Below are 24,644 nucleotides of genomic sequence, written 5' to 3' on the forward strand. Positions count from 1 at the left end.
AGAAATACTTTTATTTAGAAGAGATGTCTTTTTGATCACCGGCTAAGTTAAGATGTCCATCTATAGTTAGATACGAATATGAAAGATTATTTACGTATGTGGCCTAAAAATATATATATTAGTAGTATATAAATTGAATTCAAATCCTTACTTCAACTTGATCTAAACTCGACTTAGTTGTCTAAATACATTCTTAGTTAATTTGATATTCGATAAATCAAGAGGATATTTTATTTGAACATTATTATTTAATTTATACTCAATTCTTATAAATTATTTAACACGTACACAATTTTTGGCAAATATCACATACAAAACAAGATCCATCTTCCAATAGAAAAAATGGGTAGTCCAATGCACTAAAACTTCCCTTATGCGTAGGATTCAGAGAAGGGTTCGACCACAAGGACCTATTGTACGCAGTCTTACATTACATTTCTGCAAAAGACTAATTCTTGAACTCATGACCTTCTGGTCATATGACAACAACTTTATTAAATACTCCATTGCTCTTCCTATGGAAAGTAAATTTTAATTAAGTTAGCATTGTTGAAAAGCTTGAAAGTATTGGCAAATCAATATTGTTATAGAATGTGTTTTATTTTAATAAATTGATGATTAAAACAAGCATATCCTCGCGAAAAAAATGGTATATACATACAACAACAACCCAGTGAAATTTCATAACTTGGGGTCTGGGGAGGGTAAAGTGTATGCAGACCTTACTCCTATCAAGGTAGGATGACTGTTTCTAAAAGACCCTCGGATCAATAAAAGCATAAAAAGAAGTCAGATAAGGCTAAGAATTTCAAAGCATTATGGGAAAGCAAATAACGAAAGCGACACACATAAAATAAAGTAATTAAAGTACAGAAAGTAATAGATAGTAATAGATAATAACAGAAAACAGAGCATAAGAAACTATAGCGCGCTAATGTGCCTACTAATAAGGAAGAATAACGAGACTATGTACTAGCCTTCTACCTTAATGTGGATCCTCCACACTCTCCTATCTAAGGTCATGTCCTCGGTAAGCTGTAACTGCATCATGTCCTGTCTAATCACCTCTCCCTAATATTTTTTCAGCCTACCCCTACCTCTTCTGAAATCATCCATGGCCAACCTCTCACACCTCTGCACTGGGGCATTTATGTCTCTCCTCTTCACATTCTCAAACCATCTCAGTCGCATTTTCCGCATCTTGTCTTCCACCGAGGCCACTCCTACCTTGTCCCAAATAGCCTCATTTCTAAGCCTATCGCTCCTGATATGCCTACACATCCATCTCAACATTCTCATCTCACCAACTTTCATCTTTTGAACGTGAGAGACCTTAACTGGCCAACACTCCGCCCCATGTAACATAGCCGATCTAACCACCACTTTATGGAACTTGCCCTTAAGTTGTGGTGGCACCTTCTTGTCACATAGCACACCGGAAGCGAGCCTCCATTTCATCTATCCTGCCCCAATACGATGTGTGACATAATCTTCAATCTCCCCGCTGCCTTGCATGATAGACCCAAGGTACTTGAAACTGCTTTTCTTTTGAATGGCCTGGTCACTAAGCCTAACTTCCGCGCCAACCTCCTGAGGTGTCTCACTGAACTTGCACTCCAAGTACTCTGTCTTGGTCCTACTCAGCTTAAACCTTTTAGACTCCAAGGTATGTCTCCAATCCTCCAGCTTAGCGTTAACTCCGCTACGAGTCTCATCGATCAGGACTATGTCATCCGCGAAAAGCATACACCATGACACCTCATCTTAAATTTGTCGCGTCAATCCATCCATCACCAAGGCAAATAAAAACGGACTAAGAGCTGATCCTTGATGCAACCACATCACAACTGGAAATTGTTCTGACTCCCCTCCTACTGTCCTTACCCTGATTTTGGTACCCTCATACATGTCCTTGATCACCCTAATGTATGCCACAGGTACACCTTTAGCCTCCAAACATCTACATAGTATTTATCGTAAGTCTTTTCTAGGTCGATGGTATCATATGCAAGTTCCTCTTCCTCTCCCTATACTGCTCCACCAGTCTCCACCACTCTTTCCCGCACTTTCTACCAAACGAGCAGGCATGATTTGCGAAGGCGGTACCCTTTCCTAGTAATCCCATATAATGGGGACGAATCACGCAATTATCGTCGGTTTCAATTTATCCATTAATGGATAAAATACTAACGTAAGATCTCCATTTTTGTACTAATATTAAAATGACCAAAATACCCCTACACATACAACAACTGAGTGGGTATCAAATAGCAGATTCCAGGAATGTGCGAGCACTAAAATCGTCACATTAACATTTCCTTTTAAAAAAAATACTTGCTTTTTTCTTGCCATATTATTCTCATATTTAATGGTTATCATTAATGACACCACAAGTAAAAGGATTCTCAATTTTCAAATTGTTTAGAAAAAGTCAGAAGTTTCTAGTGGGTGGTTTTGTTGGTGAATGGAAGATTTTAGAGTTAAAAGTTTGAGCTAACTCAACAGCCCAACTTATTTGGAGAGTATTGTGGCTCCTACTGAACAACCTCAAGAATTTGTGGAAGCCAATACCAGAATATTAAAGGGTTATATTTGGAATTTGGATTGAAAAGGTGCAATCTTGAAAACCCTTTTATTGTTTTCTTTTGTTTTGGGTGTCTCTGTTATAGAAGGCTTGTTATAAAGATTTAAACTGTTTGGGATTTGAAGTTTCATACTTTATTCAATTAGTGTCTAAATAGAATTTTTGTAGTCAAATTCAAATAGAAATACATTTTCTATTTTTCTGAATGTTTTTAATTAAAGGGTTATATTTGGATTTTGTGTGTTATTTTGATTCTTGATAAGCTCGAGTCCCTTGAAAAGGTGCAATCTTGAAACCCCTTTATTGTTTTCTTTTGTTTTGGGTGTTTGTCTTAGAAGACTAATTCAAAGTTCGAGTAAGAATCATAAATTGTTTAGAATTTGAAATTTGCTACGTTAATCAATTAGTGTCTAAATAGAATTTGTGATCAGATTACTATAGGAATTGATATTTCTAGTTTTCTAGTCGAACTAGGGATGTTGCTAGTTATTTTTGTGTAACGGAAAATTGTTGAGATCATTAGGAGATTGATGAGATTCTGAATAAAATTGTTTTTCCATCAGTCTGTTTAGAGCTTTGATCTGAGGTTTCATATTCTCTGCTTTGATCTTTTTAAAGTATTGTGTTTGAATTTGAATTTTAATGGAGGTGAAAACCTATTGATGACAAGCTTAGGCATTTATTGTATTTTCCCACTTTTCTGGGTTCTAGTCTTCTAGCCAAATAACTTAATAATGTACTAATTTTTCTTTTGGGTGCGAATAATGTACAAGTTTCTTCTTGAGCTTTTTGTTTAAAATTAGTTTTTTAGTAACTACGGTCTTGAGCCAAAGGTTTTTCGGAAACAACCTCTCTACCTCTACGAGGTAAGGTCTGCATTCACTCGCCAGCATGGATTTCACTAGGTATGTTTTTGTTGGTCTTGAGCCAGTATGGTTCACAAGCATGGTTTTTTGGTAAAACATACCCATTAAGGCCGAGATAGATGTGCTCATACCGAGTGTTTATTAGAGAATTCTTGAGTTTTTGCTTATTTAGTTGGTACTGTAAGCAACAATTGTTTGACATGAAATATAGCATATTTAACAATGTCCTACCTATATCCTCTATTATATTTTTATGATTTTTTTCCTCCTAATATTGGTTACCCCATTCAGCAGGTGTCCGTGTTGTTTTCAAGTGAAGACTAAATTGATGCGTATTAACAGATGTTCTGGGAGTACTGATACTTCCTGTGTTCTGTGGTACTGTGGTACTGGCTGTGTTTCTCTTATAAACGAGTGCAAGCAAATTTGTTGTAGTTGATAAACCAATATGCCTAGTAATTATCTTTTTAGAGTAGGTGGTGCATTGAGTCAGGGAATCCGGAAATCCATTTCTGGGCAAGAAAGGGGGCTCCAATTGGTGGAGATTTTTTCTGAAGAGCGGTTGTTGTTTGGGAAGTCCTTCTGTTCTGTGCCATCTGCAAGATTGTCTGACCTGCATGTGTTTGTAAGGTCTGGTGCTTTAGCAGCTGCACGAGCAAATTTGAATATAGTTAATCAAAGAAACAATCTTTCTGTGGTCGGTGCTATTCCTCAAACATTTTCCATACCATCTGTGTCGGGGCCTGCATTTCAGGTCTGTGGCTATCACATTGATCGCCTGTTAGCTGTGCCTACTCAAGTTTCTATAGAGACTGACTTTCACAAAGCACCTATGGCCATTTGTTGTTCAAGAACTTCTGTTGGCTGTTACTCGAGTAAAGTGACTTCTGGGCATCTCAAACGTTGCTTTTCAGTAAATAGTCCTATTAATTGTCAAAAAGCTAGCATGAGTTTGAGAAATAACAATCAGCCCAATAACTTTTTGGTTTATGGATATTTTGCATACAATGTTGCAAAAAGCAAGGGCAACTCAAATCTTTATGAAGGACTTGGGTTCAAGGGTTTTCACAGTTCTTCAGATGCATGTATCTCTGCTGGCGCTGCTCCTGATGTGTGCTTTGATAACTCTCTGCGTGAGGTACACCGTGCAAGTTCAGCAAATTCTTCTGAACAGTATGTTTCTCAACTTTGCTGTAGTTATTCATTTAAGACAAGTTTCTGTAGGTTCTTATCAAGAGAAAAAAAGTCAAGTTTGCGTAACAGTAGCTATCTTATATGTATGTACATGTTGTGTACTAGCCTATGATCAGTGTTTTGAAAGACGAGCGCCATATCGCCTTTGGCGAGAGGCGAGGCAAGGTGAGGCCTTGTTGCCTATTCCCTGTGAGGTGAAGCGAGATCAAAATGGCGAAAAAGGCGTGGCGACGCGGCGACAAAGTTTCGCCTTTTTTTTAGAAAAAAAGAACTGATTTAATAACTAAAAGGCAATATTAGGGTTTATTTGGTGTTTTGGCAAACCTGCGACTCTCTTCTCTCCTTCGCGACGAGCCGACGGCTCTCTTCTCTGCTTCGCGCGACTCTTCTTTAGTTCTTTTTTCCTTTCATCTTCAGTTCGAGTCTTTTTCTTGTTAATTTCTCACATATACAAGCTAAAACTACAGCCAAGAGGGTGGAAGTTGTGTGTTTACAGTCACTCTCCTCCGTAATCCCCTTCCCTCACCTGAGCCAGAGGTCCCCGCAGGAGCCATCATGTTACAATCCCCAATGAAGAATTTTAGGGACAATGTAATGGCCAAGGCTAGTCAGCAGGCACCAGATTAGAGGTATCCTCTTCTATCCTCAAGGAAAACCTCTTACATTGGGTACGGGCTTGCTTTGATGATGGGTAGGCTTGTTGTGCTTTGGCCCTTCAGTTCTTCTTTTTTTCTTCTTCTCTTCTTCTTCTTCTTCTTCTTATTCTGTTCTTCTTCTTCTTCTTATCTTCTTCTTCTTCCATATGCAGTCAGCACTCAGCACAGCAGTGTGCAATGTGCTCTGTTTTTTTATGCTCTGTTTTTGTATTTCTGGAGCTACTGAGTACTGACTGCAATCTGCCTATATTTAAAAATTATATATTTATTTCTGCCCTACTCAATTTTAGAGTTCTAGTATTGTTTGTCAATTGTCTTATGAATTATTGAGTCATTTAAGTTCTAGACTTTTAGTATCTGCTATTAGTTTTTGAATTGAAATATTTGCTAATATATGTTATTGCTATTGAGATTTTGAATATTTATATATGCAATTAAATATTTTAAGTTTTTGATATTTATTGGCACCTCAATTTAAAAGTGGTAGACCCTTGTCACCTTTTGTCGCCGTCCAAAATATGTTATTGCTATTATTTATTTTTTTGATGAAATAACATTAAAAGCATCAAGGAGATAAGCAAAAGCTGTTAGCTCCTTCATAATCTTCAAACTGATACTAAAGTGCTAACAAAGTTAAAAAAAAATGTTCAGTGCTAAATACAGGTGCTAAATGAATCCAGCTGAACAGCATAAGTAAACATCTAGCTTTAAGAGAGTGGTCTATATTGTCGTGCTGACTAGTTAATAGTGTACTAGTCTCTTCTCTTGTCCTCATGGACCCCCAAACTATCCCGTAACCGATTAGTTCCTTAATTTTGAGAAAACTGTGTGATTGTTAGCATATCTGAAGGGAACACTCCTTTTCTATTGTTCTCACATACCCCAAAACTATGAATGCAAAATACACTGGAAAGGGAAAAAGGTTAAATGCAATATCGTTTACAAACTTATGTGAAAAGAAATTCATCAAGGTTTAAAGTTGAAGCAATCCAAAAGGTACATAGGCTACAAGAGGGGTATTTCTCTTTGGGGCTTAAAGTTTCGGAGAAACCTTCAGGCTGGCAGGTAAAGGAAATCAAATCCTGGTAGAAGTGATTTATAGATGAAATACATATTTTGAGAACTAGGACTAGGGAAGGTAAAAGGTGGAGAGCAGTGGACTGTTTTATGTAAGGTCCTTTTACAACGACTTTTACTTTGGAAGGATCAGGCTTCCAGCACTTATTAGTACGGATACTCAGGGAGCTGCTAATTGGTGCTTTATCCTTCTTTTGCATTGCCAGCTAGTTGCGTGCTTGTGATGTAAGTTTGAAATATTCGGGACACAATGAAAATGCTAAACACTGCTAACTATTCAGCTAGACCTATAGAAGATGGAGAAAAAGACCCAGTGAGGGGGTTGCCCATTTGGTGCACCCATGAGGTTCCGATCTTCATAGAAGTTCAGGTGTTTTTCCGATCACACCTTTTTCTAGGTTCTCTTCTTTTTGGTCTACCACTTTTATACAGGAGTTTTCCCCAACATTAATGAAATCATTTTGCCTTAAAAAGAAAATAAGTAGAGTTGACATTTTGATTCTATATAATCTGTTTCAATTGGCAAGTCATTACCGAGTTCAAGTGAGGTTAAAGGTTTCATTTTGCAGTTTTTCAAATTGATATTTTTTTAAACTCGACACTTGATAGATACTAGAATTCTGCACATCTCGTTGCCTTTGGTGTTCTATGTAGAACCAATTTATATGTTGCACCATGGAACTCTCACTAAATGAAACCATGCTTCTATATTGAGGTGTCGCTTCCTTTGGAGTTCTAATAATTTCTACTAGTAATTGAGTAGATGTAACTTACTACTACTCGTTTTAGTTTCATCTTTACTCTTAATTTAAAGCCTGGTGTTTTTCTTTTCTCAATCACATTTTATCTTTTGACACATTTCAGGAATATCCATATTGACAGAAGCCTGAAGCTTAATTCAGGATCATGTTACCTGCCTCACCCTGATAAAGAAGAAAAAGGTGGAGAGGATGCTCATTTTATTTGCATTGATGAACAAGCAATTGGCATAGCTGATGGTGTTGGTGGATGGGCTGATGTCGGTGTTGATGCTGGAGAATACTCTCGAGAACTGATGTCAAACTCAGTAATGGCAATTCGTGAGGAACCAAAAGGTTCAGTAGATCCAGCTAGGGTACTGGAGAAAGCTTATACACGCACAAGAGCCAAAGGGTCCTCAACTGCCTGCATTATTGCCCTTACAGATCAGGTATATATGTAATTCTGTATCTACCATTCTTGGCCTTGGATGCATTAGGAGAGAAAGGATTTCCCTATTTAATATTTAGTACTTGTGCTTCAGCACCAGACTGTTATTAAGAGAATGATTGTGGGGTGGAGTTATCTAGTATTTGTTAGGGGAACATGGTGGGTTTCTGAAATAGAAGGAAGAAAAAGTTTAGAAAGGAAAGATAATGGGTCCATCATAACTTTTTGAGCTATGTACATGTGATGAAACCTTCCTTTCAAGGAAAGTGGATACTACTTTCTGCCGGCCCAAAGATGAAAGTAACACTGCCTTTTTGGGACCAAAGAGTAGCTTGATGAAGTTGAGATATAGGCCTAAACACTTTTTAGTTGGTTCAGTTAGATGCTGAGATGTCCTAATGAAGTTTCTTTTAGACAAAAGACCTTTGGACCGCTTAGCCATTGTTTACAAACCAGAACCAGGTGTGGAGAAGTAGTTTTGTGATTAAAATGGGAAAGAAATTAAGAAGTTTATATCTTTGTGTATGTTAAATTTATCATTTTTCCTCTCTTTCAGGGTCTCCATGCCATTAACTTAGGAGATAGCGGATTTATGGTAGTTAGAAATGGTAGTACTGTTGTCAGATCCCACGTGCAGCAGCATGATTTCAATTTTACATATCAGCTGGAGAGTGGTAGTGCCGGTGATTCACCAAGCTCTGGGGAGGTCAGTTTATAAGTGGTGGTCTTTTATCTTATATAGCACTTGGTATAGAGGTTCTTGCTGTTTCAAAGTGTCCGAGTAGATATTGAGAAGCCTATATTAAGTTGTTTTTGCCATTATAAGCTGGCTGGAGAATTTTGATCTATTACCAATTCCAATCTATCAAATAACATTTTCAAGAAATGCGAGACATCTAAATCATACAATTTAAGAAACTTTTTCAGTGAGAAGGAAAGAAAAAATCGTTAACTGGGGATTGGATTATGATAAATAGTGATCATCAAATGTTGTTGAAAAAAACTGTTTTGTATATGAATCTTTTTTTCATCATTCATTTTCCTCATTACACCTTATCAAAAACGAAATTATTCATTTTCTTCATTTAGCCGAATTTCGAGAGGTGTTTTCACACGCTGGAACATTTTCTTTCTTTTTAATCAACTTATGTTGTACCCTTCTCGCTCTCTCCCTTGTTTTTTGGATGAACTAACAGGCTCTTAGATGACCTAACTTTTGGATGATCTGACTAACATTATTTTTGCAATTTGAATAATTTAAGATCACAGTCCAACACCCACTGCTGGCCTCTGACCTAATACTGTTATGTATTTATACCTCGAGTTGAATATTCTTTCAACTATAAATGTGGTGTTGGTATTGTTCTTGTTTTGTAGAATTTGCATGATATGATTTGTTTATATACTGTTTCTCTCTCTTGTTTGGGACTGATACTTTTGAGGTGGGGGTCGTTCGGAAACAGCCTCTCTATCTCCATGAGGTAGTGGTAAGGTCTGTATTCACTCTACCCTCCCCAGACCCCACTTGTGGGACTTCGCTGGGTATGTTGTTGTTGTTGTAAATGTGGTGTGCTGACCATCGCTCTAATTTTGCTCTCTCCCAATTGAGTCGATCTGTAGTATAATTCTCTGCTAAACTGAATGGTTGGCTTCTGGTGCAGGTGTTTAAAATAACCGTTGCTGCAGGAGATGTCATCATTGCTGGAACTGATGGGTTGTTTGACAATTTGTATAGCAGCGATATAACTGCAGTAGTGGTGCATGCTACGAGAGCTAACTTACCACCTCAGGTTGCAGCTCAGAAGATAGCTGCATTGGCTCGGCAAAGAGCACTGGACAAAAACAGGCAAACCCCTTTCTCCACTGCAGCCCAAGAAGCTGGCTTCCGTTACTATGGTGGGAAGTTGGACGATGTAACAGTGGTTGTGTCTTACATAACCAGTGACAAAAATGTACGAGGAGACTATACCTTTACCAACTGATATGTCAACTCTTTATGTTCATTATTTGCTTGCATTGTTTTTCCTGCCAGAAACACGACTAGCAGTCTTATCTATTTTCTATAGCACTCGATGTTGATTGCAATCCTGGTAAGAATTTGTTGATCTAAAAAAGAGAAGAATGCTTGCTAGTGCATACTGCATAGTATCTGTGCAGAAGAATGAAAATAACTCTGTCTAGTGTTTTTGTCAAGCTACCTGTGAGTATTGGTTTCAACCGATAGATGGCATAGATTCTTAGCCACTGTACTTGTTTTAATTGTTCTGTGATAGGAAAAGCTCACTTTCTGATTTCCTTCTGAATCCGCTCGCACAATGAACAGCTACTGAACTGAATTCCAAAATGTTAGAAGCTGTTCTTTTGCCATATGTTATTTGTGTGCAGCTTTCTAAAATTTCAAACAGGATGGAACCTGATGCTTTTACTTTCTGTTGTATGCAGGAAACTCCAACAGCTTGAAGATTTAGTTAAAGAGGTTTTATACGTATATCGACTAACAGGTTCGTCTTTGTGAAATTCAAATTGCTTTACTTGGCGGTCAGTTTTGATGCTTCATGCGGGATAAGTTCAGACCTAGCCATTTAAGTGCTCTTCCACTTGTATATATCCCTATACCCCATTCCTCATCCTATGCAAAACCCTATAAGCCCTCTCTGCCCCTCTTAAGGAGAAGAAAGCTGTACAATACATATTGGATTTCTGCCGTAAGTTACGTATGCCTTAATAGCAATTCCAAAATGTAACAAAATATTACCAGAAAAGTCCAAACTTTTAAATGACTCTATTTTAGATAGAGTGTTTGTACAATACATATTGGATTTAAGTTATATTCCTCCGTTCCATTTTTCAAATTGTTTCTTATTATACCTTAATATTAAATAAGTATGCACAACATTTAAGAGGAAAAATCAGTCTACCCTTATTAAATAGGGATATTTTAGTAAATTATACTTTGTATCTCTTTTTTTTATGGACGTGAAAAGAACTAAAGCGATAGTTAAAATGGGACAAGAGAGAATAATATACATACATATTTACTGAATTGTCCTTATTATGTGTGCTTTGAAAATTTAAGTTTGACCTTTAGTATTTCATGCAGTTGCCTAATGTTAAATTTATTGGAAAAAAATTATTAAATATCTCTTAATTAGTTAAAATGAATTTAGTACGAAAGAAGACCTCTTTATGTGAAGTTCAACTATCAAAAAGTCATAATTAGAAGGCTGTCAAACTCTAAAAGCAGCCAGTACTAAAGACAGCTGGCAATTATATGGTTTGTCAAAGAACCTTTTCAAGGCAGATATCTATAGTCGATAAGATATTGATGCTTACTCAATAAGTTAGATAATACGAATTGTACAACTTTCTTTAATAAATTAATATAATTAGTCAAAACAGTAAAATTATAGTGTGGTAGGTCATAAATTCAATTAGTGAAATCACCCACTTATGTTAAGATTAGTTGGTTGCATTACACTTTTTGAGTGTGACTTTTCTAAAATCCTACGTAAAAGCGATGATAGCTATCTTCATAAAAGATTAGACTTCAAGGTAAAAGCAGCACATCTGGTTGAATTAATATATCTTGATAAAAGATTTGTCAAATAAGTTATATAATTGATTCAAGTTGGACTTACTAACAGGGCTAATTTCTAGCTCTTCCTAATTTTAGATGGGACCATTATCGAAAATAGGAAAAAGCTCAAATATGTTATTGAATTTTGAGAAAAGGCTTATTGATGCTATCCATTAAAAATTTGGCTCATTTATGTCATTATCGTTTGAGAAAAAGTTCATCTATGCCATTATTTTTTAACTCCGATTTTGCAAAAATGCTCAAACAACTTTTAGCACTTTTTTATTGGAATTTTGAATCAAATATGCTCTTTTTGCTTCTTTTTCTTCGAGAACACATGGAGAACATCAAGAACTCCAAATTTTCAACTTGTTTAATTTTTCACGAAATCATCTCAAATTTCAATAATAGCATCCCTCCGAGCTAGATATCAAAATTCAATATCTTTAGAGCACGAATTCAATCTAACCTAACCCAACAAGACACACTTAAAATTTCTTCAAAGTTTTAAAATTTTAGCCTTCTTTAATGCTGAAATTTTCGCCACAATTCCAAATTACTTGAAATTTTAAACATAGACTCAAAAAGTACTATGTTAAAGTTCACTATGTCTATGTTCAAAATTTCAAGTAATTTAGAGTTGTGGAAAAATTCTATCATAATTAAAGGTTTGAAACTTTGAAAAATTTTAAATGTGTCTTGTTGGGTTAAGTTGAATTCGAGCTTAAAAGATATTGAGTTATCTAGCTCGGAGGGATGCTACTATTGAAATTTGAGGTGATTTTGTGAAAAAGTTGGAAATTTAGAGTTTTTGGTATTGTGTTCTTGAAGATGGAGAGGCAAAAAATTGTACATTTGATTCAAAACTCCAATAGAAAAGTGTTAAAAGTTGTTTGAGTTGGTTTTGCAAAATTGGAGTTAAAAAATAATGTTATAGATGAGCCAAATTTTTAACGGATGGCATAAATAATCTCTCTCTCAAAATTCGATGGCATACTTCAGCCTTTTTCCTTAAAAATAATATAGCTAGTTATAGTTTCAAGATTTATATAGCAACATACTCCGTGTAGTTCCATGAATGGAAACTTCCAAATTTATATGGTGAAAAAAATTACTAAATTATAATATTTGATTGAAAAAAATATATATATATATTTGAAATTTTAAGTGAAATATCTGATTTAAGACAAATATTTTAGATTTGGTTGCCAAATTAAATACGACCTAAATGGAAACAACCACCTAAATGTACTTCCTATTGAATAAGGAAATCAATTAAAACATTCAAAATCCCTCACTCAATACTCAAATTTAGCTAATCATTTAATAATTTTTCATTACAATTACGTAATTAGAGAGTAAATGAAATTAGGTGGAGCACATTTGCGAACACTCCAAAATAAGCAGAATAGTCAAATATTTTTGGATTTATTCCTCAATATGCTATCGTCTTTTGATAGAAAATATTTTATTTTTAAATTAAAACCCTTCGGCATGAATTTGAATTAATCAATATCGAATCGTGAAAAAATTATTGAGTTATACAAATATCCTTATTCTAGATTATATTTTTAAAATTTACCCCTATTTTAAAAGATTGTGCAAACATAGCTCTTGTAATCTATATATAAATATAAAGCTAAAAATGATCAAGGTGATGTTGCATGCCTAATTCGCCAGCATTGATATTTGTCTTTTTTCTCAGATTTTGAATTTTTTCCACATTTTTTGTACTAAAATCTTTCAAAAAAAATTAATATCTCTTTGTTATTATTATTCGACTTTATTACCTTTCTTAATATATCTCTCCTATTAAATATATATGTTTAAGTCTTCCTTCCTAATGGAAGAGTGCTCTTAACGGTCAACGTGAATTATGTTACATCATGAGGTAATTAGTGTACGTACATCATAACAAATAATTTTATTTATCTTCTTCTTCTTTTTAAATTTTTTATTTTAAAAAATCATCTCCATAACTTACCCCTTTTCATTTTCCTAACGTCTATCTTTAATTAGTATTAGTAATTAGTAATATCTATAATTCACATTAAATTATTTTAAATGTACCGCTTCATTTTCTTTCTTCCACCTCTTCCCTATTAACTAATACAAATACATCACCTAGCTTATGCCTAAATTTTATATAAGTAATGTATTTAGTAACGTTACTCTGCTCAGCTTCATTTTTCAAATTTCTTGTTTCTTTATGATAGGAAGGTAGAGTTTAAGAATATAATTAATGTACAATTAGTGATGGAAAACGTTCATTTCCACTCAAGTTACAGAATGGATTCTTAGCATTTTAATAATGTTTTGATCAGCTTTCTCTCAAGGCAAGTGATTCCAGTTTTCTCTACTTCGAAGATGATTACTTTTGTAATTTTCTAACAAATAGTTTAAACAATATATGTGCATATTTTTATTTGATTTTTTTCCCGAATTTAGTTGGAATAAATTCAAGTATTGGAAGGCTATAGGCAACAACAAGGCGTTAAATCATGGATTCATCAATCAATGGTCTTGTAGTTGCAAAATACTGAATTACTTATCATATATTGAATTATCATTACCATAATTTGAGTTTGTCTAACTAGGAACATTTGCAAAGAGCTTATACGCAAGTATTTTCTCTTTTTGAAATTTTGATGAAACTGAATTTTACATATTAAGTTCATGTCACGTTAGGAAGATATATTATTATTTAATCAAATTAATCGGTACGACGATATTCATTTCTTATATTCCACCCTTTTATTTGATTTATTTTTTTGAATCTCAAAAGTAGATGTCATTTAATCGACAAAAAAAATGAAGAGCAAATCTCAATTTAATATTTTTGGAGTTACTCATTTTAACTCATAGTTTTAGTTTAAATTGAAATCTATCACTAGGTCACATGAGATATTGATTTGATTAGCTCTTGAAGTTCTGGTGACTTGGCACATGCGATCAATAATTAGTAAGGGCATAGTGAGCCAATTTGCACTTTAGACTTTAATTTGCTAACAAAAGCGAAATGAGGAGATTCAATTTTACGTAATGGATGTGTTGTAACTATTTAAGTGCTTCATGGTACAATTTTTTTTTTAATTAAATAGTGCTTCATGGTACAATTAAACTCTCTTCATGTATATTTTTAATGAATTAGTCTAAGAGTTGTTTCGGCTTTTAGTTTAATTTTTTTATTTAAAAAAAATTATAAGTTTTGAAAAATAAATATAGGTTGAAATGAAAAAAGAATTAAAGAAAATTTTAGATTTTAAAATATACTTTGTGATTATTTATATATTTGGGTTATCGAAAAAAATTGAGATTTTTGATGACCGCACAAGGCGCGAACAAGTTCACTGCTTACTAAATAATTCTAAAGCCCCATTCACCCTTGATACTTCAGTAAATCTTTTAAAATAAAAGGTGCTACTTTAGCCATAGTTATAACTATATTAGCCCCACTAATATCTATTAATAAAGTAAAATTCAAATTAAAAAAATATCAATAACGATGACTTTCTATGTTTTATGGATTCAATCAGCTAAATTTTATCAAAATTCTCAATCAGTATCAACAAGATAATGTCATCGCTTAGTTTTAATGTCTTTTAGTTTTTTTAAATTACAATATCAAAAAAGGATATTGCAGATCCTAAAAATAAATACGATCTCTTTTAAAACAAAAAAACCACTGAAAACATACAGAACTATAACATATTTAACGTTGTCTCATAAAAATTTTAATTTGCTTAAAAATTATTTTAGACCGTGATCTAAAATGTACATAAATTACCTGAGAAACAAAAAAGAGAATCCTTTCCTATATAATTATCCAAATAAAAACAAAAATTTCCGTAAAAACAAAAGGAATATTAGTCAACTGTTCAATTCATATAGATAATCTGGTCCGCGAAACATCAGATAGAACCCAAATTTCTATAAAATATTCTAACCACAACGGTGCCACTAACCACTGAATCCCCTTCCGACGACTCTCACTTCTTACATACAAATACTTTGATGTATTTTCCATAATAATAATCAAAGATCACCAAGATCCAAACTTTTTTGCATCTTGGGCTTAAATCTTAAACACCCATTTCTACATTTTCATTTTTTGTTGTTGTTTAATGTTTGTGTAATCTTTACTTCATGTTATAGAAAAAAGAAAGACAAAAAAAGGGGATATTTTGTCTTGAAAGATGGCGGGTCGTAGGGAAAAGTATGGTCAATCTATAAGAGGATCTCGAATTGCTGGAGCAATTGCAATCGGAGTTTTCTTGGGATGTGTGTTTGCTTTCTTGTATCCTAATGGATTTTTCTCTCCCGATCCACGCTCTCAAAGTCGCCCTCTTTCTAAATCTAATCTTCAGGTGAGTCTTTCAGGTAATTTGGCTTACTTGTGTATCTATTCTTCTTGATATAGGAGATGGGGTTGTGATAGAATTGTGTTTCTTACTTGTATTGACCTCTGAATTTAAGGCAGTTACTAGACTCAGAGCAAAATTAGGGGTAAGCTTTGTGTACGTTCTACTTTCCCCAGACTCCACTTGTGTAATTACATTGTATGTTGTTGTTGTTGGTAAGGTCTGTGTACATGCTACCCCTATGAGACTCCACTTGTGGGATTATATTGGGTGTATTGTTGTACTAGACTAAGTAAGAGCATCTAAGTAAGAACAAATGTAGCTTTAGGTCTGTGTACATTCTACCGGACCCCGCTTGTGGGATTACAATGAGTATGTTGTTGTAGTACTAGACTAAGTAAGAACAAATGTAGGGTAAGGTCTATGTTCATCCTACCCTCTGTGGACTCCGCTTGTGGGATTACAGTGGGTGTGTTGTTGTTGTTGTTCGTGTTATTGTTGTATTGGAGCAAGTAAGACTGTAAGAGGTTAGGTGAGTTTTGTTTTTTCTTGAGGTTAATTAATGTAGTTGTTTCTTAGAGTTGTAAATTTGTTACTTTGTCTTTTGTTAGATGGCATGTGTATATCCCATTTATATATAAAAGGACAAACATTGATTATGGTTGTCGTTTTTATGTTGGGACTTGATATAACGTGTGGATGTTGCTTGATCAGTGTTGAATTGTTTTTATAGCTCCTTAATTTAGAGTTTCGATTTGATTTCTAGGTTGACTCATCCAATTGTGAATCCACGGAGGGGGTAAACATGATGAAATCTGAAAATAGGAAGTTGGCTGAGAAGAATGCAGAGTTGCAAAAGCAGGTGAGAGAGCTAAATCAAAAGCTTCAGGTGGCTCAGCAGGGAAATGGTCGTACACAGGAGCGACTGGTGGTGTCGAGTCAACCTCAAAAAGCTGGACCTTTTGGAACCGTCAAAAGTTTGAGAACTAACCCTCCTGTTGTGCCTGATGAATCGGTGAACCCAAGATTAGCAAAGCTTTTGGCAGAGATTGCAGTTGGCAAAGAGGTCATAGTTGCACTTGCCAATTCAAATGTGAAATCCATGTTGGAGGTTTGGTTCAACAGTATTCAAAAAGTGGGTATTCCCAATTATCTGGTTGTGGCGTTGGATGACGCTATAGTGGATTTCTGCAAGGAAAATGATGTTCCAGTTTATAAAAGAGACCCTGATGAGAATGTTGATTTTATTGGAAAAAGTGGAGGCAACCATGCTGTCTCAGGGTTAAAGTTTCGAATTTTGAGGGAGTTTTTGCAGCTTGGTTATGGTGTCCTCCTTTCTGATGTTGATATTGTGTATTTGCAAAATCCTTTTGATCATTTATACCGGGATTCAGATGTCGAATCAATGTCAGATGGTCACAATAATATGACAGCTTATGGTTATAATGATGTTTTTGATGAACCTTCAATGGGTTGGGCTCGATATGCACATACAATGAGGATATGGGTTTATAATTCTGGTTTCTTTTATATTCGACCAACAATTCCTTCAATCGAGCTCTTAGATCGAGTTGCTGATCGGCTTACTAAGCAGCCAAATTCCTGGGACCAGGCAGTTTTCAATGAAGAGCTGGCTTTTCCATCACATCCTGGGTACGTTGGCCTTTATGCTTCCAGGAGAACAATGGATATCTATCTGTTCATGAATAGCAAGGTCCTATTCAAGACTGTAAGAAAAGATGCTAATCTGAAGAAGTTGAAACCAGTCATAGTTCATGTAAACTATCACCCGGACAAGTTTCCTAGAATGAAAGCAGTTGTTGAGTACTATGTCAACGGCAAGCAAGATGCTCTGGATGCATTCCCAGATGGTTCAGTATAGTAGCAGCCTGCTAAAATGGACCTTTGATTGAGATCTAGGCCAGTGATATTCTCTGTCTTGCTTTTTGTCTTTTCATACAGGTAGGCTCAGTTGATTACCCCTTTTGGATCAATGTGTAATACCAACCTCTTTTTTTGAGTACTCGATGTGTAATACCAACTTCTTATCAACTACATTCAGAACTTGTATCTTTTTCACCACAGTAGTAGTTTTATTCGAAAATTTTGCTGGATTGGTTCCTTTCATATTTAGTGGCTTGCTAATATGTAGCTTTTATATGATGTGCTTTGGTTCATCTTGTCTCTTGAGTGGCTACTGAAGCACAACAGGATTCTAGTAGCAAGGGCATTAAAGTAAAGGCTTTGTTTGCAAAAAGAAATGATCACCCTACAAGCCTATTTGTAGATCAAATGACCATTAGATGGATTAGTTACCTTCCTCATTTGAAACCGTATAGCTATTATTTGAAATTGTTCTTTTTATGATGCTTGTAGACATGTTAGATGACTATTATTTAGTTTAGGTATTGAGGCATCTTGACTTCTTTTAGCACTAGAGTTTGTGATGCAGCTTCAACCCTGTTGTGGTATCCTTTGACAAACTGGTATTGTCCCTTGCTGTTTGGCATGAAACTTCATGGATTTGTTTGAGCAATAGTTACAAATTACTTGGCCGATGTTTGTAAAGGTTATTTCCCGATTTGGTACTTCAATGTAGAACTTATATATGCATGTATTACCATTAAAAGCATGGTTTTAAATGGTCAAACATGTTTGGTACTCCGTGTTTTAGTGCAATTGACCAGACAGCCAAACGTTGTTCTATTGTCCACATTTCAATTATTATTTCATAAGGATATATATATATATATATATATATATATATATATATAACGAAAGCTTTTAATGAAGTGTGGTTTAGGGTGTCGTTCCTGAGTAAGTTTAGTGTTTGGTACTTTAATGCTTTTTGGTGTTGTTAATATTGCATATTATGTATTACTATTATTTATGCCACTCACATCATGATATTGCTAATCGATGGCCATGTCTATATTATGCCCAAAATTCCCATACGGACCTTAGTCACACAGCGAAAAAAGGCCAAGTGGAAGGGGGGCAGTCAGCTGGCTGCTTCTTTGCCATGTGCTTTGCTTCACTTTATTTTATAGAAGAAAGAGACCAAATGGGAGTGAAAGGCAAGGGCAAATTATAGAAAGGATAGACCCTCGCAAACTACTACTACTACTAGAAATTGGTGAGACCATTAGTGAAGGATGACTAGGATATTTCTTCTTTGTGAAGACTATTTTAGTTAGTTTGTTTTGACCTTTAAGTTACTTGACCATAACTGGCTATAATCAAATATGAACAAAGTGTATAGTAATTTCTCATTTCCCCATTCATATATGTTTATGAAGGGACAAAATGCATTCATTTTCACTTGAATAGATTTTCCAACTAATTCAAGATAATGTCTTAACATATGCATCTTAGTTTGGTAGATTGACATTTTTCTGGACAGAGAAATATGCAGTATTGAGATTTGAGAGCATCGTTTCATTACAATACTAGAAAAAAGGAGACGCCCAATACAGATGTCAATATGAGGCCTGTTTTCCGAATATGTAATACATGTTTCTAAGTTAACATTAGAAGAAAAATAGTTAAGATGCAATTCTTAACTTTATAACTTAGTTGCTGTAACAGAATGTCTTGGAGTGAAATAAGACTGGATAAAGCAGAATGGATACTGTAGTAGTTCATTCATATAGCTAATCTGAGATTGATATATACTCGGGTGATTCAACAGTAGTCTCTTCATATGGAATTTTAGGAGTGGAGCTGCCACTGGCATCATCACTACTATTGCCATCTATTTCGTCCTCGGTTTCACTCTCAGTCCTATCTTTGTCCATGACCTTGTCATCAACAGTATCAACATCGCCGTCTTTTTTATCCTCAAGGGGTTTAAAAATCACCTGAAGACGAGATCCATCTTGGAGCCCGTATTCAGTGAGGGTTTTTTGATCGTCATTCATCATGAGATGATCATCACCTATGTCGAGTAGCAGGATGAGCCGATCAGCTGGAACATTTTCTTGATTGTGTATTGCTATCTTCAAATCTAGTACAGTTGCATTGTCGCCTACTTGGATGTGAAACATTATCCCCATCATAATCTCGACTACCACCTGCATTTTTTCTCTTGTTTGTGTTGATTGCTTCTTTTTTGTGTGTGTTGAGTGCTTGTTCTGAGGCAGATTTTCATGGATTATAAAGAAGGTTTTCACAAGAACTGCATTCTTGACAGTCTTACTATTTGCATTGTCTGAAAAATAGCATACTTGTGAGAACTCAACTCATGCAGGTTAAAGCAGGAGCATTTCATCTTCTTCATGTTTTCACTGTTGGATTGGTCACTATAGTTATATAACTGTGCATGAATATTGACCAGAAACCATATCACAAATATCAAATGAGGTTATGGCAGACAGTCATTTTGTTGCAGTTGGCTGCAAAATGACTACCGTGAATGAATTTATGCAGTGGAAACTTAGATCAAAATGTGATTTCAACACGTAATTGGGAAAATGTTGATATTAGGAGTCCAAAAACTCTGGGAAATCCAGCCGCTAATGTCACCAGCCACACGTCAAGTGTCTTAGCAATTGTCATTACAGTCAAAAAAAACACAATTTAATCTTGGTATTTGGGTTCCATATATCTTGCTTTGTCCACATTTTTAATGGATGGTGGTTAAACTTTTCAATTGCCATCAGTAGCTCAGATAACATAGTGTTACAAAAACAAACTTTAATCAAAAACAAATTAAGCTGATGAATCAATGGTGCACTATCGCGACAGAAGTTACTATATGTACCAAAACATCTCGTGCAGTTCAAAGGCCACAACAATGGGTTGACAATGTCTGTTACAAATTGACTCGAAACTCTACAGTGATGAAGTATGTGAGCCGCAGCCTGTTGGACACTTGGAAGACATATTCAACCTGTAAAGATAGTTTCTTCCAGACAGAGATAGACATCCACCTCCATTTCACTGCAAATCACCTGCTGACATATCACCAGAAAGTATATGATCTGACACAGGATGACACTTTTCCAAGCCTAGTTAGGCTACAACTTCACTCCACTAAAGCATATAGGAGTATCAGCTCAGAACAGAACAGTTTTCTTGAAGAACAGTTGCTGTGAGACGATCAACTAAAAAATGATTTCGCTCTTAAAAAGATTATATATATTTAACTAGAAATGCTGAAAGATGCAGAATCTATGCAATGGGAACTATATTGCCTGAGCAATAGTGTGTTCCTGACCATGAAGAGTAAAAATTATGTCCTGAGAACATCACACTTTCTGCTGCCTTTTCTCTTCATTCTGCATCATTGTCCTCCATTTTGATTTTCCCTATTTGGATCTTGAAGTACCCAGAGACAGATTTAAGTAGCTAGTCAACCAAAATATAATGCTCCATGGATGAGAATTGCTCAAGTATCATATGAATAAATCTCCTGTGAATATCAACAAGATATTGTTGTCTTCATGAAATATTTTGGTGCTAGAGACAATTTTGAGTGCAACATAACCCCACCCAATCTTCAGTCTATATCCATTAAAGTTTTAGGGTTGCCTGAATAACAAAAGTAAGTCCGGCACCCAATTTAGACCCACCTTCTCGTTGTTGGTTAAACTGCACTAATAGGAGCAGGAAAAGATCCCATCATTCCTTTCATAGAGACGGGGCTGATAGACCTTCAAGTTTCATCATGCAATAGTACTTGGAATGAGCAATAACTCCAGCCTTAGTACACAGATCAACAACAGCAGGAGCATGCCCATAATAGTCCCGTCCGTCATCCAGAAGTAATGGAGGATCCTGGGGTCGGCGGTACCATACTGTTTTTGGAGGAACCAAATGATCCACTTCTGCCTTCTTCCAATAGTGACTTCCTCGCCAACTTTCAAACTTAAATATGCCACAAAGACGAGCCTTATGTCCAGAAGGTCCTATATGAACTTCTGAGCAATGTTCACAGACCTTTGCTGGATAAACTAACAATAGCCTCTGAACTCCAGATCTAAGTGCTTCCCATGCCTTCAAGGTTTCTCTTCCCAACAACATCAAATCATCATCAGACAAAGAGTCAACTTGAAAAGGAACACTTGAGGGCAAACTACTTCCACATACAATTTCTTCACTTGGAACTGCCCCTGCCTGCAAGCACAGTTCCACAACTGCTGGAATGCGATCATAATCAAATCTTTCTTGGTGATTGATTACATTCTGAAACATAGTTCGCAAATGAAACGCCTCTACTGGGACTAGAATATCATTCAAGCTACCTCTAATCCACTCATGAGCCTGGTTCTTACCACGCCGACGGTAACCATGACAAGTTCGTATCAGATGACCATTCTCACCAATATATACTTCTGGACAGTATCTGCAACAAAATAACCCTTTTGGAGGTTAGAAAAAAGTCTCTGCCAGGTACCGCCTCTCTTTCAGTACCATTGAAAGAAGAAAATAGTGTGCCAAATACAATTGTATCTGGTGATGGGTTCTTATAACTAGAAGTTGCACCTAAAGATGCCAAAAGGAGCCAAGTCCAATAAAAGCATTTACACAATAGATGATCCAACTGCTAAATAAATTCTAATTCTTGAAGTTATTAGAGCAATATTCAACAATGCCTCAATTTCCAAAGATAATATTGTCAATTTCCAAAGCTAATATTCTTTTTTTGCTTTTATAATTCTTGCCATCTTGTTGTCTTGCATTTACTCCGCTCTCTTTGTGCTGTCTTGCACTTACTCTTGTACTTATTTAAAGGCTGAAATGCCCCCTCTCCAAATACTCTTCCAGTGATGATGGTAGCCCGTAACCCCAACTTGTATTCCTTTCTTGTAAGCACTGTTTACTGTGAAGTTACCATCCTTGCTATTTGGATTAATATTTTTTGACAATAAGTTACTGTTGTCATGACTCATGACTCATGTATTTGTAATAATTATTTTAAATAGTCTAGTTATGTTTTTTCCCTATTATGTAGGCCCGTAAGGACCCAAGGCATCTCCAAAACCCAACCCATTAAAAGCCCTGTAATCTTGCAATCAGTTATATATTGACCAAAAATATTTATTTTTTTGAGAATAAAATATATTTTGACAAAAAATAAGAGCAGAAAATGCTGCTATTAAGGCTAATAAATATATAGTTAATTCTTTTGACCAAACTTAACAGCAGATATAATTCTTAATCTTTTTGAGATACTAATAATAATTTTTTCAACAGATTCTTCATTAATGTGTATGTTGCTACCTCTTCAGATTGTATAAATACATGTATAACATAAAGCTTTTATCATAGAGAAAAAAATACGCATACACTTGCTTCAAAACTTGTGATGGCAAAGGCTACATTGACTTTCCTTGTTTCGTTTTGCTTAGTTTTATGTAATTTCAGCCAAATGGTGAAATCTTTAGAGGTTGAAAAACAGAATCATTTGTATGATAAATCGGAATGTGCAACTGGTGAAGACTGTGTGGCCTATTGTAGAGATCATTTTCATTATGAAAGTTGTGGATGTGATGTCAGGAAACATTGTTGTTGCATTGCTTCCCTACCACCACCTAATGTTTATGTATAATAATTCACTTTGAATGATTCTTATTTATGATAAAGAAAGAATGCTTACATAAGCTCTGCTAATGAGTTTTTACTTCTTCACTGTATTTCTTATTATATATATAGTATGGATGTTTTCAATCAAAAAACACCTCTCAATTGTATTATAAATATTAATTATAATAACAATTATGAGTATATCTAAACCCCCAAGAGAAATTGTTAGACGGATATATATTATTTATACATGTTCCCACTATGGAATTCTCAGATAAACCCCAATTTGAGTATCTCTTTTGTTGTATTAAGCTCTTAATCACACAATAACACATAAAAGAAAATTACCATAGATCTAAATTCAATAAAGATAACAACTTTAACACCAATCTCTGCCCAAAACTTGTTAATTTTTTTATCAAAAAAAAATTAAATAAGAGGAAGAGGGGACGAAATTACTTGCATGCCCAAGTTGGGAAACGTTGCATTAAGGCGGAAACGCCATGGTAGAGGATTGTTCGAGCCTTAAAGACGTCTTCAGCAACAGGAATCATGGAATTTACTGGATAATCTTTCGCCCGATTCTCAATCCTTTTCAGAATCATTGGCCTTAGCTTCCTAAAATCTACTTTTGGTTTCGAACAGTAGAATCGGTAGTACTCCATCGTTACTTTGTAAATCATCTTCGTTTGCTGCCAGAGCTGGTGATTTCTCAAAGCCATCGCAGCTCCGAGCTCGACATCGGAGAGAACAAGAAGAAGGGACTTACTGACATACCTTAGCTTATGTGGGCTTGTATGAGTAAAGAGGCCCAACCGTGGATAGTGGGTCAATGAATTATGTGAGAGTCCAGTGGGAGAAATTGAATATTACCCACCTTTTGGATCTTCACATATATACCAGAGCAAATTTACTGTTTATTTTCTTTGGAAAAATTACTTATTTACATAAATAATTTAAACAATCTTAATAAAATAGAAAATATTTTATTTTTTAAATATTTTCGAATTGAAGCGTTAATATATTCATTGATTTTAAAGTTAATGAGAAAAAATGGTCAATAATAACTCCATCAATGATATTTTGAAGATATTTTATGATTTGAAGCAATGTAGTAAATTTTTGTGTCTTATGCCATTACGATTATTGTATCTAACTTTAAAGTCTATGATTATATTAGCATGTGCTTATCCTTATTCAATTCAAAATTACTGAGAAATAAAATATTTCTTATTTTATCAAGACTTTTTAAATTGTTATCTAGATGAAAATTAACGATAGATTACTATGATCTTATATGTATGAAAATTAATGATATGTTACCATACTTTTATTAGAAAAAGAGTGTGTTTTAAAAATGAAAGAAAGAATATGTTTATCACAACAAAAGAAATAATATGTTTATCAGGAATTTTTTTTTTACTCAAGTAATATTAGAGATATTTTTGGACAAGTATTAACGACATATGCGTTTTAGACCGAAATATTGATAGCAAAAATATTTTAAAGACAAACTATAACAAATAATATTTCTATTTAATTTCATATTATTTTCACCATTTTTCTTCTTTTAGAAAGAGCAGGTACACTATAGACTTTGCTTTGCTGAAAGAC

At 34.9% G+C, this 24,644-nt stretch overlaps 3 protein-coding genes across 6 annotated transcripts; 2 read left to right on the top strand and 1 right to left on the bottom strand.

The window, feature by feature from the left end:
* Positions 1-2,348: 2,348 nt before the first annotated feature.
* LOC129903138 (probable protein phosphatase 2C 55) lies at positions 2,349-10,413 on the top strand. Of its 4 annotated transcripts, none has more exons than XM_055978639.1 (6): positions 2,352-2,612; positions 3,745-4,623; positions 7,242-7,566; positions 8,122-8,271; positions 9,227-9,517; positions 9,839-9,929. In XM_055978639.1, exons 2-6 carry the CDS (start codon positions 3,899-3,901, stop codon positions 9,854-9,856), a joined length of 1,509 nt encoding a protein of 502 aa, XP_055834614.1. In that variant the 5' UTR covers positions 2,352-2,612; positions 3,745-3,898; the 3' UTR covers positions 9,857-9,929. The 4 variants fall into 4 exon arrangements, with proteins under 4 accessions (XP_055834616.1, XP_055834614.1, XP_055834615.1 ...); XM_055978640.1 differs by lacking the exon at positions 9,839-9,929 and adding an exon at positions 10,008-10,413 and having other exon boundaries at positions 2,354-2,612; positions 3,742-4,623; XM_055978638.1 differs by lacking the exon at positions 9,839-9,929 and adding an exon at positions 10,008-10,413 and having other exon boundaries at positions 2,354-2,612.
* A 4,618-nt stretch (positions 10,414-15,031) lies between these two features.
* LOC129903140 (arabinosyltransferase RRA3-like) lies at positions 15,032-17,630 on the top strand. Its single transcript, XM_055978642.1, has 2 exons — positions 15,032-15,509; positions 16,270-17,630. Exons 1-2 carry the CDS (start codon positions 15,339-15,341, stop codon positions 17,383-17,385), a joined length of 1,287 nt encoding a protein of 428 aa, XP_055834617.1. The 5' UTR covers positions 15,032-15,338; the 3' UTR covers positions 17,386-17,630.
* Positions 17,631-20,030: 2,400 nt separating this feature from the next.
* LOC129902386 (APO protein 4, mitochondrial) lies at positions 20,031-23,887 on the bottom strand (the record flags this gene model as incomplete). The annotated part of the gene is made up of 2 exons (XM_055977612.1): positions 20,031-21,849; positions 23,490-23,887. Coding segments are annotated over 2 exons (1,113 nt in total), but the record flags the coding sequence as incomplete, so codon positions are not given.
* Between the last annotated feature and the right edge of the window lie 757 nt (positions 23,888-24,644).

The sequence above is a fragment of the Solanum dulcamara genome, chromosome 9 (genome assembly GCF_947179165.1).
Source record: "Solanum dulcamara chromosome 9, daSolDulc1.2, whole genome shotgun sequence".
Taxonomy (NCBI): domain Eukaryota; kingdom Viridiplantae; phylum Streptophyta; class Magnoliopsida; order Solanales; family Solanaceae; genus Solanum; species Solanum dulcamara.